The 18227-nt window shown below is 42.9% G+C and overlaps 1 protein-coding gene across 4 annotated transcripts in view; it reads right to left on the bottom strand.

The window, feature by feature from the left end:
• Window positions 1-9123: 9123 nt before the first annotated feature.
• The window catches only part of LOC117188472 (techylectin-5B-like), a 136521-nt gene continuing 127417 nt past the window's right edge, over window positions 9124-18227 (bottom strand). For all 4 annotated transcript variants that reach the window (XM_033392385.1, XM_033392387.1, XM_033392386.1 and 1 more), the window contains one exon: window positions 9124-9542. In XM_033392385.1, the coding sequence (XP_033248276.1) occupies window positions 9351-9542 (192 nt within the window). In that variant the 3' untranslated portion in view covers window positions 9124-9350. The remainder of the gene's footprint in view (window positions 9543-18227) is intronic.

The raw sequence follows: 18227 nt of genomic DNA, 5'->3' as shown, positions 1-18227 counted from the left end.
GTGAACACTTTATTCGTAATTATGAGTTAATATAAACCACAAGGCTAACACCAAGTATATTGTGGCCACTCGGCGGATCAATAATAAACTAAACTTAAGGTACCCGGGCCCGTCGCAGTTCCGCAGAAACGCTGACATTGCCCCTCGTGCCTGGTGTCCGATGCAGGCTGGCATCCGGCGGTCTCGGCGGCCGCGCTCCCACGGTCAGCGAATCTGCCTACTCAGCGATCTTGCAGACATCGCTCCGCCGAGTGGCCAATTTGGTTAACATTTGTTAACTACTCCCGTGGCCGTCCTCGGTCAAGCTCAAGTTCTTTAGCACCTGCTGGATGGCGACGCCTGTTTCCTTCCGCTGCTTGCGCCGCAGTTGCCAGAAGATTCCGGCTATGATGGCGCATATGGGTACGCCTACGGCTACGGCTATCACGGGCCCAGTGACAAGGCCCGTCTGAACTTCAGCGATGCGTTCCAAATTTTCCTCGCTGAGTTTGTAGAGGTATGGCACGCTCAGCAGAGTTTGGTGCCTGGTGGCGTTGATTCTCGTGGCCGCTGCCACACCTGGGAGGCTTTTCGGCACGCCATTGAAGTTGGTGTGCGTAGAACCATTGATGTAGGCGACCTGATCAAAAGTCACCAGGTTCGTTCCCGTAATTCGGCGGTCCGGGCCATTGTCGATGCCCTCATATACTTCGACGATTGGGGGCCAATCGTTGGGTTGATTGGTACTTGAAGCTGCTGTTAGTTAAAAAATATTTTATTTCTTTTAAGCTTTTAAGCTATTTGTATTTATTTTTCTATATTTTCTTCCTTAGATTTGTGCTGGAATGGTTATTATATTGTATAATATGTATTTGTATAAATTTCCTTTTCTAACTAGCTAGAATGTTCTATGATAGTAAATGTTCAATTTAGAATATGAGCTGTACATATGAAAATTATCTAACAGATAAATTATTTAAATTTATTAATCTACAGTTAAGATTTAAAAATAAGTTAAAATGTTTTTAACACAACAACAAAACTGGAGAATATGTTCTTCAATTAACTAAACAGAGGTTACCAGCATTGACTGTGGTTGCGGTGCACGGGGACGAATCATCATCGTGGCCTTTTTTAGTGTGTAATCCCAGCCTCTCCAACGAAACCAGACAATTCCCTGACGAGCAGTTAGGTCTTGGGGATCATGAAGGTATAGTCCATTTAATCCACGGCCACAGGACTTCCACCACCAGCCCCCCTAAAAGATAAGAGCAGATATTTCGATTTTTGATTTATTATTAAACAAGATTATTATACCCGATACTCAAAATGAGTATTGGGGTATATTAGATTTGTGGTAACAGTGGATGTGTGTAACGTCCAGAAGGAATCGTTTCCGACCCCATAAAGTATATATATTCTTGATCAGCATCAATAGCCGAGTCGATTGAGCCCTGTCTGTCTGTCCGTCCGTCTGTCCGTCTGTCCGTCCCTATCAGCGCCTAGTGCCCAAGACTATAAGAGCTAGAGAGCCGACATTTTACATCCGGACTTCTGTGATATGTCACTGCTACAAAAATATTTCAAAACTTCGCCCCGCCAACTTCCGCCCCCACAAAGGGCGAAAATCTGTGGCATCCAATATACGAAGATACGAGAAAACCAAAAACGCAGAATCGTAGAGGATGACTATATCTTCTAGAGTGCAATCTCAACCAGATCGTATAATTATTATAGCCAGAATCAGGAAAACAATTTCATTCTTAATCGCTCTGTCTCTCTCTAACACACAGGTTTCATGGTCGGTTTTGCCAATTGCAAAATATGAGTTCAAGGATCTCAGAACCTATAAGAGCCAGAGCAACCAAATTTGGTATCCACACTCCTGTGATATCGGACCTTGACCGGTTTGTGGCAGAATTTCGCCACACCCCCTTCCACCCCCGCAAAGGACGAAAATCTGGGGCATCCACAAATCTCAAAGACTATTAAGGCTAGAGTAACCAAATTTGGTATCCGCACTTCTGTTAGATCTCACTATTAAACGAATATCCCAAAATTTCGCCCCACCCCCTTCCGCCCCCACAAAGGACGAAAATCTGTTGCATCCACAATATTGCACATTCGAGAAAACTAAAAACGCAGAATAATAGAGAATGACCATATCTATCCGGATTGCTGAATCTGGATCAGTTCGGATCATTTTTGTAGCCAAGAGCAACAAATCAATTTGCACTGGCTACGCAGCGCGCGACGTCGCGACGTCACGCTCAGACTGATTTTGTGTCTCTCTCGCACGCACTCTTTGTCGTGTCGTTTAATCTTAGCGGCGTCTGCCGGAGGAGAGCCACACTGACTAAGTATCGAGTATAAATGTAGAGTTGCGGTCTCCGCAGCAACTCACAACGTTCCCCCTCGTTATATTTGTACAAGCGCTCAACCCACTCACTATTAATCTCGTTTATCTTTATTTTCACCTTCCACTTCCCTTCTCCAATGCCAACTTCGTCCTAACTTCCATCTCTATTTTCACTTCTTTTTCTTAAACAAAATATAGCTTTTATAACGGAAAACTGTTTTTACCTTTTAGTCTTACAGAACAGAGACATTTAAAATTCTTTTAAGCTTAAGTTCGTACCCCATAAGTTATTTAGCGAGCAAGCGATTTGCCAACAATTCTTGAGATCTGCCTCAAATTTGTATGAAATTGGGGTGGGGGATCAAAAATACTTTTGCGAAATTAAGCAGCTATTTTATATTGAAAATATTAAAGAGGAGTTAAGCGAATGTAATTAACATATTTTGTCATCCAAAAAATCAAAAAGATGTTTTAACAAACATGTTTTGAGCTCAGAAATCGGTTGCGTCTATGCGTACTCACAACTGCAAGCTAACTAACTAACTTCCATCTCTATTTTCACTTCTTTTTCTTAAACATAATATAGCTTTTATAACGGAAAACTGTTTTTACCTTTTAGTCTTACAGAACAGAGACATTTAAAATTCTTTTAAGCTTAAGTTCGTACCCCATAAGTTATTTACAAATCATAATAAAAATAAATCATAATTCACGACGAATTCTGAGAAGGATTGCCCTCTTGGGCATGGGTTTAGAATCAAAATTAAAATAAAAAATAATAACATATACCCCGATTTCAGTAAATCATTCAATTCGGTAATCATCCAGTACTAGGACATTTCACATCACTCTCGCTTGCAATCCGATCGGCTCCTTACACCCTATGCGGATAAATTAAATTACTTGGGTAAATTACTGGTTAATGATCCTATCTTAAAATATGACTTTTCTGTTTGCGGCCCCCAGTACAAAGTACACCGTTTTAGTACAGAAAAACTTTTTACACTTTGTTTTGCCCAGCCTTAGCTGGGAAGCGGATGTGAGACTGCCATCTTACCCTAGTAGGTTGCTTTAAATAGACCTTCCATCCTTAGTTAGTCATAGGAAAATGCTTTGTGTGATTTTTATAAACAACTTGATCAAGGGTGACGTAGATAGCCCTGATTTTTTAAGCCGCATAGACCTCATGATTCCTATTAGATCCACTAGAAACTATACTCCGGTGTCCCATCCGTTTTGTAGATCAAATTATTAGTTTCATGAACCGTTTAGGATCTTATGCTCGGATTATAATTCCCTCTAGCATATTGTATTCACCACAAATTACCTCCTTACTTCTTAAATTACTAATACTCATATGCCTTTATCGTAATTAGTAATTGTATTTTTATTTTGAATGCATGCTTAGTTCTTTAAGTTTTATTTTTCCTCGAAAATTAGTCTAACATCTATCTTTCCTGAATGTTCGCGATCGGTGCGGTTAATGCGTCACGCGTCATTCGGCAGTGCCCCTCTATCGGCTGGGCGGGAGGGGGCTGAGTTCCTGCTTGGGATCCGTGCGTAACAGCCTTCTGGTGGTGTCGCATTGCATATCAATGGCCAAATATATAAATAGCGGTATCAAACTTTTTCGTACACGGAAAAATTCGCGTAAGTGATCAGGCGTCAAACCAAAAAAAAAACAAAAAACTAACCTTTTTGGCCGCTTGAGTTAGCAGGGATCGCTCAGTGGCCGGCGAGCCCCAACGACATATAACAACAACTCTTTCTTCGGTATATATAAGTAATAATAAGTTTTAAGGTTATTTAGAATAATATGGTGAACACTTTATTCGTAATTATGAGTTATTATAAACCACAAGGCTAACACCAAGTATATTGTGGCCACTCGGCGGATCAATAATAAACTAAACTTAAGGTACCCGGGCCCGTCGCAGTTCCGCAGAAACGCTGACATTGCCCCTCGTGCCTGGTGTCCGATGCAGGCTGGCATCCGGCGGTCTCGGCGGCCGCGCTCCCACGGTCAGCGAATCTGCCTACTCAGCGATCTTGCAGACATCGCTCCGCCGAGTGGCCAATTTGGTTAACATTTGTTAACTACTCCCGTGGCCGTCCTCGGTCAAGCTCAAGTTCTTTAGCACCTGCTGGATGGCGTCGCCTGTTTCCTTCCGCTGCTTGCGCCGCAGTTGCCAGAAGATTCCGGCTATGATGGCGCATATGGGTACGCCTACGGCTACGGCTATCACGGGCCCAGTGACAAGGCCCGTCTGAACTTCAGCGATGCGTTCCAAATTTTCCTCGCTGAGTTTGTAGAGGTATGGCACGCTCAGCAGAGTTTGGTGCCTGGTGGCGTTGATTCTCGTGGCCGCTGCCACACCTGGGAGGCTTTTCGGCACGCCATTGAAGTTGGTGTGCGTAGAACCATTGATGTAGGCGACCTGATCAAAAGTCACCAGGTTCGTTCCCGTAATTCGGCGGTCCGGGCCATTGTCGATGCCCTCATATACTTCGACGATTGGGGGCCAATCGTTGGGTTGATTGGTACTTGAAGCTGCTGTTAGTTAAAAAATATTTTATTTCTTTTAAGCTTTTAAGCTATTTGTATTTATTTTTCTATATTTTCTTCCTTAGATTTGTGCTGGAATGGTTATTATATTGTATAATATGTATTTGTATAAATTTCCTTTTCTAACTAGCTAGAATGTTCTATGATAGTAAATGTTCAATTTAGAATATGAGCTGTACATATGAAACAGATAAATTATTTAAATTTATTAATCTACAGTTAAGATTTAAAAATAAGTTAAAATGTTTTTAACACAACAACAAAACTGGAGAATATGTTCTTCAATTAACTAAACAGAGGTTACCAGCATTGACTGTGGTTGCGGTGCCCGGGGACGAATCATCATCGTGGCCTTTTTTAGTGTGTAATCCCAGCCTCTCCAACGAAACCAGACAATTCCCTGACGAGCAGTTAGGTCTTGGGGATCATGAAGGTATAGTCCATTTAATCCACGGCCACAGGACTTCCACCACCAGCCCCCCTAAAAGATAAGAGCAGATATTTCGATTTTTGATTTATTATTAAACAAGATTATTATACCCGATACTCAAAATGAGTATTGGGGTATATTAGATTTGTGGTAACAGTGGATGTGTGTAACGTCCAGAAGGAATCGTTTCCGACCCCATAAAGTATATATATTCTTGATCAGCATCAATAGCCGAGTCGATTGAGCCCTGTCTGTCTGTCCGTCCGTCTGTCCGTCTGTCCGTCCCTATCAGCGCCTAGTGCCCAAGACTATAAGAGCTAGAGAACCGACATTTTACATCCGGACTTCTGTGATATGTCACTGCTACAAAAATATTTCAAAACTTCGCCCCGCCAACTTCCGCCCCCACAAAGGGCGAAAATCTGTGGCATCCAATATACGAAGATACGAGAAAACCAAAAACGCAGAATCGTAGAGGATGACTATATCTGCTAGAGTGCAATCTCAACCAGATCGTATAATTATTATAGCCAGAATCAGGAAAACAATTTCATTCTTAATCGCTCTGTCTCTCTCTAACACACAGGTTTCATGGTCGGTTTTGACAATTGCAAAATATGAGTTCAAGGATCTCAGAACCTATAAGAGCCAGAGCAACCAAATTTGGTATCCACACTCCTGTGATATCGGACCTTGACAGGTTTGTGGCAGAATTTCGCCACACCCCCTTCCACCCCCGCAAAGGACGAAAATCTGGGGCATCCACAAATCTCAAAGACTATTAAGGCTAGAGTAACCAAATTTGGTATCCGCACTTCTGTTAGATCTCACTATTAAACGAATATCCCAAAATTTCGCCCCACCCCCTTCCGCCCCCACAAAGGACGAAAATCTGTTGCATCCACAATATTGCACATTCGAGAAAACTAAAAACGCAGAATAATAGAGAATGACCATATCTATCCGGATTGCTGAATCTGGATCAGTTCGGATCATTTTTGTAGCCAAGAGCAACAAATCAATTTGCAGTGGCTACGCAGCGCGCGACGTCGCGACGTCACGCTCAGACTGATTTTGTGTCTCTCTCGCACGCACTCTTTGTCGTGTCGTTTAATATTAGCGGCGTCTGCCGGAGGAGAGCCACACTGACTAAGTATCGAGTATAAATGTAGAGTTGCGGTCTCCGCAGCAACTCACAACGTTCCCCTCGTTATATTTGTACAAGCGCTCAACCCACTCACTATTAATCTCGTTTATCTTTATTTTCACCTTCCACTTCACTTCTCCAATGCCAACTTCGTCCTAACTTCCATCTCTATTTTCACTTCTTTTTCTTAAACAAAATATAGCTTTTATAACGGAAAACTGTTTTTACCTTTTAGTCTTACAGAACAGAGACATTTAAAATTCTTTTAAGCTTAAGTTCGTACCCCATAAGTTATTTAGCGAGCAAGCGATTTGCCAACAATTCTTGAGATCTGCCTCAAATTTGTATGAAATTGGGGTGGGGGATCAAAAATACTTTTGCGAAATTAAGCAGCTATTTTATATTGAAAATATTAAAGAGGAGTTAAGCGAATGTAATTAACATATTTTGTCATCCAAAAAATCAAAAAGATGTTTTAACAAACATGTTTTGAGCTCAGAAATCGGTTGCGTCTATGCGTACTCACAACTGCAAGCTAACTAACTAACTTCCATCTCTATTTTCACTTCTTTTTCTTAAACAAAATATAGCTTTTATAACGGAAAACTGTTTTTACCTTTTAGTCTTACAGAACAGAGACATTTAAAATTCTTTTAAGCTTAAGTTCGTACCCCATAAGTTATTTAAAAATCATAATAAAAATAAATCATAATTCACGACGAATTCTGAGAAGGATTGCCCTCTTGGGCATGGGTTTAGAATCAAAATTAAAATAAAAAATAATAACATATACCCCGATTTCAGTAAATCATTCAATTCGGTAATCATCCAGTACTAGGACATTTCACATCACTCTCGCTTGCAATCCGATCGGCTCCTTACACCCTATGCGGATAAATTAAATTACTTGGGTAAATTACTGGTTAATGATCCTATCTTAAAATATGACTTTTCTGTTTGCGGCCCCCAGTACAAAGTACACCGTTTTAGTACAGAAAAACTTTTTACACTTTGTTTTGCCCAGCCTTAGCTGGGAAGCGGATGTGAGACTGCCATCTTACCCTAGTAGGTTGCTTTAAATAGACCTTCCATCCTTAGTTAGTCATAGGAAAATGCTTTGTGTGATTTTTATAAACAACTTGATCAAGGGTGACGTAGATAGCCCTGATTTTTTAAGCCGCATAGACCTCATGATTCCTATTAGATCCACTAGAAACTATACTCCGGTGTCCCATCCGTTTTGTAGATCAAATTATTAGTTTCATGAACCGTTTAGGATCTTATGCTCGGATTATAATTCCCTCTAGCATATTGTATTCACCACAAATTACCTCCTTACTTCTTAAATTACTAATACTCATATGCCTTTATCGTAATTAGTAATTGTATTTTTATTTTGAATGCATGCTTAGTTCTTTAAGTTTTATTTTTCCTCGAAAATTAGTCTAACATCTATCTTTCCTGAATGTTCGCGATCGGTGCGGTTAATGCGTCACGCGTCATTCGGCAGTGCCCCTCTATCGGCTGGGCGGGAGGGGGGCTGAGTTCCTGCTTGGGATCCGTGCGTAACAGCCTTCTGGTGGTGTCGCATTGCATATCAATGGCCAAATATATAAATAGCGGTATCAAACTTTTTCGTACACGGAAAAATTCGCGTAAGTGATCAGGCGTCAAACCAAAAAAAAAACAAAAAACTAACCTTTTTGGCCGCTTGAGTTAGCAGGGATCGCTCAGTGGCCGGCGAGCCCCAACGACATATAACAACAACTCTTTCTTCGGTATATATAAGTAATAATAAGTTTTAAGGTTATTTAGAATAATATGGTGAACACTTTATTCGTAATTATGAGTTATTATAAACCACAAGGCTAACACCAAGTATATTGTGGCCACTCGGCGGATCAATAATAAACTAAACTTAAGGTACCCGGGCCCGTCGCAGTTCCGCAGAAACGCTGACATTGCCCCTCGTGCCTGGTGTCCGATGCAGGCTGGCATCCGGCGGTCTCGGCGGCCGCGCTCCCACGGTCAGCGAATCTGCCTACTCAGCGATCTTGCAGACATCGCTCCGCCGAGTGGCCAATTTGGTTAACATTTGTTAACTACTCCCGTGGCCGTCCTCGGTCAAGCTCAAGTTCTTTAGCACCTGCTGGATGGCGTCGCCTGTTTCCTTCCGCTGCTTGCGCCGCAGTTGCCAGAAGATTCCGGCTATGATGGCGCATATGGGTACGCCTACGGCTACGGCTATCACGGGCCCAGTGACAAGGCCCGTCTGAACTTCAGCGATGCGTTCCAAATTTTCCTCGCTGAGTTTGTAGAGGTATGGCACGCTCAGCAGAGTTTGGTGCCTGGTGGCGTTGATTCTCGTGGCCGCTGCCACACCTGGGAGGCTTTTCGGCACGCCATTGAAGTTGGTGTGCGTAGAACCATTGATGTAGGCGACCTGATCAAAAGTCACCAGGTTCGTTCCCGTAATTCGGCGGTCCGGGCCATTGTCGATGCCCTCATATACTTCGACGATTGGGGGCCAATCGTTGGGTTGATTGGTACTTGAAGATGCTGTTAGTTAAAAAATATTTTATTTCTTTTAAGCTTTTAAGCTATTTGTATTTATTTTTCTATATTTTCTTCCTTAGATTTGTGCTGGAATGGTTATTATATTGTATAATATGTATTTGTATAAATTTCCTTTTCTAACTAGCTAGAATGTTCTATGATAGTAAATGTTCAATTTAGAATATGAGCTGTACATATGAAAATTATCTAACAGATAAATTATTTCAATTAATTAATCTACAGTAAAGATTTAAAAATAAGTTAAAATGTTTTTAACACAACAACAAAATTGGAGAATATGTTCTTCAATTAACTAAACAGAGGTTACCAGCATTGACTGTGGTTGCGGTGCCCGGGGACGAATCATCATCGTGGCCTTTTTTAGTGTGTAATCCCAGCCTCTCCAACGAAACCAGACAATTCCCTGACGAGCAGTTAGGTCTTGGGGATCATGAAGGTATAGTCCATTTAATCCACGGCCACAGGACTTCCACCACCAGCCCCCCTAAAAGATAAGAGCAGATATTTCGATTTTTGATTTATTATTAAACAAGATTATTATACCCGATACTCAAAATGAGTATTGGGGTATATTAGATTTGTGGTAACAGTGGATGTGTGTAACGTCCAGAAGGAATCGTTTCCGACCCCATATATATATATATATTTTTGATCAGCATCAATAGCCGAGTCGATTGAGCCCTGTCTGTCTGTCCGTCCGTCTGTCCGTCTGTCCGTCCCTATCAGCGCCTAGTGCCCAAGACTATAAGAGCTAGAGAACCGACATTTTACATCCGGACTTCTGTGATATGTCACTGCTACAAAAATATTTCAAAACTTCGCCCCGCCAACTTCCGCCCCCACAAAGGGCGAAAATCTGTGGCATCCACAATTTCGACGATACGAGAAAACTAAAAACGCAGAGCCGTAGAAGATGACTATATCTTCTAGAGTGCAAAATGTGAACCAGATCGTATAATTATTATAGCCAGAATCAAGAAAACAATTTCATTCTTTCTCGCTCTGTCTCTCTCTAACACACAGGTTTCATGGTCGGTTTTGCCAATTGCAAAATATGCGTTCAAGGATCTCAGAACCTATAAGAGCCAGAGCAACCAAATTTGGTATCCACACTCCTGTGATATCGGACCTTGACCGTTTCGTGTCCAAATTTCGCCACACCCCCTTCCGCCCCCGCAAAGGACGAAAATCTGGGGCATCCACAAAACTCAGAGACTATTAAGGCTAGAGTAACCAAATTTGGTATCCGCACTTCTGTTAGATCTCACTATGAAACGTATATCCCAAAATTTCGCCCCGACCCCTTCCATCCACACAAAGAACGAAAATCTGTTGCATCCACAATATTGAGGATGCCAGAAAACTAAAAACGCAGAATCATAGATAATGACAATATCTATCAGATTGCTGAATCTGGATCAGATCGGATCATTTTTTAGCCAGAAGGAACAAATCAATTTGCAGTGGCTACGCAGCGCCCGACGTCACGCTCAGACTGATTTTCTGTCTATCTCGCACGCATTCTTTGTCGTGTCGTTTAATATTAGCGGCGTCTGCCGGAGGAGAGCCATACTGACTAAGTATCGGGTATAAATGTAGAGTTGCGGTCTCCGCAGCAATTCACAACGTTCCCCCTCGTTTATTTTCGCCAAAGTGGTGGCTATCATAATGTTTTGTAATTCAAGCGTCAGAATTATATTTCTTTCTTCCTGCTAACCTTCAACAATTGGTTGACGGTTGCAGTGAGGGCATTAATCTGTGCCTGGGTTTTCGAGTTTTCGGTTATTTTACTATTGTTATGATTAAAAGGAGGCTAAAAATACTTGTTGAGGGGCCTAGTAAAATTGAAAAAATACAAAAACTTATTAACTATAACTTAAAAAAAGTTAACTCCTTATCTACCTCAAATTGTCTTTGTGGACCAACCTCCTTCTAATAACAGTGGTCCCCAAATCTGCTTCTACCTTTGCCTCGAGAGTTTTAGTTAGTTTGTTTCCTAACCTCCTATTTGTTTTTACTAGGACTTTCTCTCCCACGTCGAACGTCCTGTTTTTCCTGCCTGGGTTGTTCCTATCAAGCTGTTCTTATTGCGCCTTCATTAACCTCAACATTATTTCCTCCCCAAGGTCACAGCAGAACCACATCAAGATGTGGTTGTTCTGTTCGTGACCGAGTGGACTGTCCGGTTGTACTCAATAGTCGCAAGAATATCTTGCTCAACCGTAACATCGACTTGGCGTTGAAGTTTTAAGCATCTGGCAATTTCTAGTAGGGTGCTGTGGAAGCGTTCCACCTGTTCGTTTGATGTGCTGTGTAGCGGGGGGGCATTTGCCACATCAATGTCGAACTGGTTCTTTAACAAAGACCAAATAGTCTCTGACTTAAAGGCTACCTCATTGTCACAATAAATGGTTCTGATGTTTGGGAATATGTTTACCAACTGCAGGCTCGGTATCTTTACGTCAGTGATCGTGCGCGAAGCCACTTGCTGTGTAATTGCAAATTTTGAGAACTTGTCGACCGCAGTGAGAAAGTTTTTTCCTGTGGTGGAGAATATGTCAATGTGAATCAATTGGCCTACCCTTGCTGGTATTGGTGTTACTTCTAATTCCTGCTTCCTAGGGTGTCTATCGTATTTTGCCTTTTGACATATCCTGCAGTTTGTTACTACTTCTGCCGCATCACGTTTTCCTGGGCTGCTCTGTGCGCCCGATTGTGTTCGGTGACTACTATTTCCCTTCGCTCTCCGTCATTGGTGATGCCCGTCACCAAGGTCTTGCAGTACCGGAATATTGTGTCCGGGCAGGCTTTAACCAGGTCATTTTGCAGAAACGCCAGTATTGGCAGGGTGCAGTGTATGGAATTAACGACCCCAGGCTGTACTACTTCCTTGATGGAGTCAATTTTGTGACGTGATTTTTCGGAGAAGAGATGCGATGCTGCTTTGAAGGGGTACTTGATTCTTCCAGAATTATTTGGTTCCTGAAGCTGTTCAACGGTTTGTCAACAGCTTCGATTACAGAAGTAAGCGAGGCCTCACTGTGGATTGTAGCTGCATCTGACCGACTCCGGCTCTCTAAAACATTAATGCTTTTTCGCGACAGTGCGTCTGCTACATGATTGTCCCTGCCTGGCTTGTAGAAGACCTTTGTGCCACTCTCATCAATCCGCGCTTTCCAGCGATTTACTTTTGAGTTGGGATTCCTGTCGGAAACTGCAAAAATCAGCTGCTGATGGTCTGTATAGATGTTTATGTCGCTCTTTCCTTATATGTAATGGCGAAGTGTATCTAGTGTCCAAACTATGGCCAACAACTCTCGTTCATTGGTCGCGTAATTCACTTCTCTGTCTTTCAGGGTCCTAGATATCATCGTTATCGGCCTGTTCTTTTGCGACAGCACCACCGCAATGCCACTGGATGAGGCATCAGTGGTTAGGTCAAACGGCTGGTTAAAGTCTGGGTAGTGGATAATAACGTCTTCCGACGCCAAAATGTTCCTCAGCTTGTCAAAGGCCTGTTTTTGTAACTCGTCAAAGTGAACAGGAATGGATTTTGATCGCTGTTTGCTGACCCTACGATTTTCTCCCTTTAAAATGCTGGTGATAGGTCTTGCTATTTCAGCACAGTCCCTTATAAAGCACTGGCTAAACCAAGGGTGGATGGTTGTCTAAATTTTTGAATGGCCTTAACCTTATCAGGGCTCGTTCTGTTGCCTTCGGTTGACACGACGAATTCTAGAAATTCAACCTTTTCTTTGAAGAATTGGGATTTCTATTTTGACACCCTCATGTTTGCGTCATGGAGGCTGCTGAGTACAGTGTCAATGTCCTTGACATGCTCTGCCTCGCTCTTCGAAAATACGATGACGTCATCGACGTACACGTAGCATATCTTATTGATATGCTCCCGCAACACATCATCGATGGACCGCTGGAAAACGCTCGAAGCACTCTTTAGGCGAAATGGCAGACGGCAAAATTCATATTTACCTCCGTTTACCGAAAATGAGGCCTTCTCACGATCGCGTTCAGCTAGCGTGATTTGGTGGTACCCCGATTTTAGATCGAGGGTTGTAAAATATCTGGCCTTTCCCAAATTCGAAAGTATCATGGAGATACTAGGCATCGGGTATTTGCCTGGCATGGTTATTGTATTTAGCTTGCGGAACCTATGACTAACCTACGACTATCTGGGAAAGGGTACACTTTTGAGTAAATTGGCTCTTCATCTTCGGTTCTGATCGTGGCATCTATAGCCGTGTTAAAGGGCAGCATTTCGTTTGGATCTGCAAAGGCCTTTAAGCGACTGGCCATCATTTTGAGAAATTGACGCTGGGGCACTCGTGGAACAGGATCTTTTCAGATTCATTTCCGAAGTGAAGTCTTTTTGTCCCCAGGTTAATATTGGCGCCAGCTTCAGTTAATGTGTGAAGCCCTATGATGCCATCGAAGGTTAAAAATTCTGACAAGATGAAAAACAGGCTTTTTATGCCGAGAAATGTAAGGAAGCACTTTTGCTCGTCTTTATTAAAGCCGTGCAGTGATTTCACGATGAATGGGGCCTCCACCGGAAAAATTCGATGAAGTTCTCTTAGCGGTTTGATGTAGTTCTTCGCAGCCCCGGTGTCTATCAGGAAATTTAATGTTCTCCACGCTACTGTTCGTGTGATGAACGGGAGCAGGGACCCTCCTCTAAAAAATTGACCGTATCACTATCGTACCCTGCGCTATTTTCCTCGTCAATCTCAGCCACTGCCTCCTGTGCTAGCTGCTCATACTGTTGTTCGTATTGGTCTGGGTCTTCCTGAGTGAGGTGATTAACCCTCTGCCTGCGCTGGTCAGAGAATCTCTGGGATCCAGCCGGTCTCTTGAATGCCCTCTGTTGGTGACCGTACGTCCGTCTGAGGCCTGTGATAAAGACACGGAGGGCGTCAGCCCTATGTTTTTCGTTAAGATGCTGTGCCTGTGTGGCCTCTTGTGACATAATTGTTTTTTTTGTAAGAAGGGTAAGTTTTTTCTCAACCTCTTCATAAAACTGTACGATGGACAAGCCGCCCTGTCCGAGCGGGGCGAGTTCCTGTTCTAGCAGGTGCAGGGGACGTTTGTCCGAATACGTGAAATCGAGGCGATCATCAATCGATCCAGGCGATCCACACCGGCTTGAACAATGCTAAGAGCGAGTCAGCGGGGTCAGCTAAGTCAGCTAAGCAGCCTTTGCCGCTTGGCGCCAGGAAACGTACTGCTCCTGGGTACCGTGGAACTCTGGAAGTGTTTTCACCGCTTCCAGAGCTTCCTCATAGACCACCGCTCTATCTAAAGTAATCGGCTCGAAGGCCTTGGCCTCGGGTGCCGTAATTATCGCTGCCTGCAGCTGGCTGGTTACCATCTGTAAACGCTGTTCAAATTCAGCCTTTTGTACCTCCAGTGCAGAGCCGACCGCCGCGGACGCAATGGCTTGGAGTTGAGCAGCGTCCATTATTCCTGCTCGTTTCCCCGGGCCGCGTTCAAAATTTAGGCTAACATTGTCTAAAAGTTCTAATAAATCGTTATTGTTATGATGAATACACATGTGCGGGTTTTTTTTTTACCGCTTTTTAATGTGCTAAATCTTTGTCGTAGGTTAGTTTTTCACCTAGACTGCCGTCAAATTTGGTTTCCTTTATGAGAGATCTGAGATGTTGCCCGCCGACAACAATGTAATCATATGGCGAGTGTAAAAATAAAATTTCGAATTTCGGCTGAATGATTTTGGATGTAAACAGTTTTTATTAGCTAACTCAGTTTCTTCGTTTTATTTTTTATACCCGATACTCAAAATGAGTATTGGGGTGTATTAGATTTGTGGTAAAAGTGGATGTGTGTAACGTCCAGAAGGAATCGTTTTTGACCCCATAAAGTATATATATTCTTGATCAGCATCAATAGCCGAGTCGATTGAGCCCTGTCTGTCTGTCCGTCCCTATCAGCGCCTAGTGCTATTTGGTGTTTATCTGGTTGTATCTTCTTAAACTGTAGTGGTTATCCAGCAGGCCGTCTCATATGTTTCTTCCTGTCTATCGTCGCCGCTGCTCAAAGCCGTCTGCTCTGGTGTAACAAATTTCTTGTGCTACTTTTTGAGCGGGCACTCCGCACTCAAATATTTTAAGTTTTAAATATTTTGCTTTCTTTAACTTTTTTGTCGGCGTTGTCTCCGCACTCCTTAGTTTCAGATTTTTCGTTCCCACTTCTTTTTTCTTTAATTTCTTTAACTCAATACTAGTTATATCCCGAGGGCGGTTCACTCTCGTTGGGCGCCAGTAATAATAAGTTTTCAGGTTATTTATAATAATATGGCTAAATAATAGCTACGATATGAGTTATTATAAACCTCAAGGCTAACACCAAGTATATTGTGGCCACTCGGCGGATCAATAATAAACTAAACTTAAGCTACCCGGGCCCGTCGCAGTTCCGCAGAAACGCTGACATTGCGCCTCGTGCCTGATGTCCGATGCAGGCTGGCATCCGGCGGTCTCGGCGGCTGCGCTCCCACGGTCAGCGAATCTGCCTACTCTGCGATCTTGCAGAAATCGCTCCGCACAGTGGCCTATTTGGTTAACATTTGTTAACTTATATGTACGTGTATTTTCTTTATTATAAGTTATGCTAGGGCTTAGTACTAGATAAGACAATATATAGTCTTAACTATGGTCTTCCACCACAATCGGGGCTGTCGCTGGGTTAGTGCTGTTGATCAGGATCAATTTGACCTCAGCGTATACTTTGGGGCGCCACTCTAATACGGACGCCAAGTCTCTCCCATCGCTATTGCTTTCCGCATGTGGATGTGGATCACCACTCAATTAGGACTCACTCTGGAGGGCATGCGGCGCCTGATTCTCTGTTCTCCGTTTATACACTTCCCTTCACTTTTTGTAACGGTATCACGTCAATCCTCACCGATAGGCGTATAGACCGATTTTGCACTCACACGCGAAAGATCCCACGCAGCCGCCGCCAGCCTCCTTTTAAAGCCCCGCCTTAACGGGACCTCCACTCGGCGTCGGTAACTTTCCATAGGCTGGTCTCGCGGTTTACACGACCTTCGTTACGGCACCGCGCCAGTGGCGTGATCCCATGACCTTATTTGGTCATGCGCTGGGCCACTGCCGGCCCGATCCCACCATATCGTCTGTCTCATTCGACATTCGCACGACGCGAATGTCGACGACGCACGACGCACAGTGGGACATTTCGCCGTTTTAGCTTGCTAAATTAATAAATTTTTAACTAAATATATCTTCATGAAACAAACTGCATTTGAAAGAAAAATATTCTTAAGTAAACTATGCTACTTTTTGTTTTTCTAGATCGATAAAGTACTTTTAATGGTAAGTTTTACTAAAAAATATTATTTCTTATTTAATTTTCAACTTAACGTAATTAAAAAAAAGTTGTAATTAAAAAAAAAATTGTTGTTTGTTTTGAAAGTTGGCTGAATTTTGTTTCTGTAAAATTTGTAACGAACCTAAAAGGGTTCGATACAATCCTTCCCCCGACATATTATAAGCATAAAACTCCGCTAAATTACAACATCTCACACAACACCCCGCATACATTATTTACCACACGTAGCCACCGATCAACACGCGCCGACTCCATAACGCTGACCAAAGACATCAGGTCACGCGGACTTCCCCCACTTCAGGCCAAGCCATCGGCCAAGTGCAGTCTTCCGGGTTCATCGACTTCGGAAAGATGACACCGCGAAAGTCTGCTACGGTCACCAAAAACGGCGAGGTGCACCCCGACGTGGAAGTGCACTTTCGAACCCGCAGACTCAGCAATACGGGCGTATAAAAAGACGACGACCAGAACCAGGAAAAAACTTGCGCAGAAACCTGGCTCAGAGTACAGACGTTGTACCAGGAACCTACGGGAAACACCGGCGATCAGTCAAACTAAGCTAATTTAAAGTGCTAAGATTTATAATAAAGTGTCAAATTATCAGAGTAATATCCAATTGCGTAAGTTCATTCCAACTAGCCGAGGCACCGACACTACCAAACTCCGAGTCCACGCACGCCGTTTTGTAAACACAACGAGCGACGCCCACTGTAGCCCCACTCTAGCCCCGATCCACCCCCTCTACGATAGGCCACCCCCGACGCCACCCTTAAAGTTCCATCTACTTCTACAAATTTCTTGTGGATTGACCCCTGGACGTGACTGAGCCTACCTCAGCCTGAAATAGGTCCATCACAAATTCTCCTTTACTTTCTGTTTAATGGCAGAAATATCTAATAAATTTAACATTTCTGAAGAATAAATGCTTGCCGACTTATTTTGTGATTTCATGTATCTATGGATGAAATATATGGATCTGAAGAGGCTTGTTTAAAAGATCTTGGTTTGTTCCTCGTTTCCTAGGCTTTCTCTGACATCTCTTGCGGGTATTTATTGTACCCGATACTCAAAATGAGTATTGGGGTATATTAGATTTGTGGTAACAGTGGATGTGTGTAACGTCCAGAAGGAATCGTTTCCGACCCCATAAAGTATATATATTCTTGATCAGCATCAATAGCCGAGTCGATTGAGACCTGTCTGTCTGTCCGTCTGTCCGTCCGTCCGTCTGTCCGTTCCTATCAGCGCCTAGTGCTCAAAGACTATAAGAGCTAGAGTAACGACATTTTATATCCCGACTTTTGTGATATGTATATGTATATACATATATATATGTCACTGTTACGAGAATATTTCAAAACTTCGCTCCACCCACTTCCGCCCCCACAAAGGGCGAAATCTGTGGCATCCATAATTTTAAAGATACAAGAAAACCAAAAACGCAGAATCGTAGAAAATTACCATATCTTTTAGACTGCAGAATGTAAATTGGATCGTATTATTATTATAGCCAGCATCAAGAAAACAGTTTCATTCTTTCTCGCTCTGTCTCTCTCTAACACACAGGTTTCATGGTCGGTTTTGCCAATTGCAAAATGTGAGTTCAAGGATTTCAGAACCTATTAGAGCCAGAGCAACCAAATTTGGTATCCACACTCCTGTGATATCGGACCTTGACCGTTTGGTCTCAAAATTTCGCCACACCCCCTTCCGCCCCCGCAAAGGACGAAAATCTGGGGCATCCACAAATCTCAGAGACTATTAACGCTAGAGTAACCAAATT

The sequence above is a fragment of the Drosophila miranda genome, chromosome 3 (assembly GCF_003369915.1).
Source record: "Drosophila miranda strain MSH22 chromosome 3, D.miranda_PacBio2.1, whole genome shotgun sequence".
Lineage (NCBI taxonomy): Eukaryota > Metazoa > Arthropoda > Insecta > Diptera > Drosophilidae > Drosophila > Drosophila miranda.
Note: the sequence above shows the minus strand (reverse complement) of the source record. Positions and strands in the feature narration are given on the sequence as shown.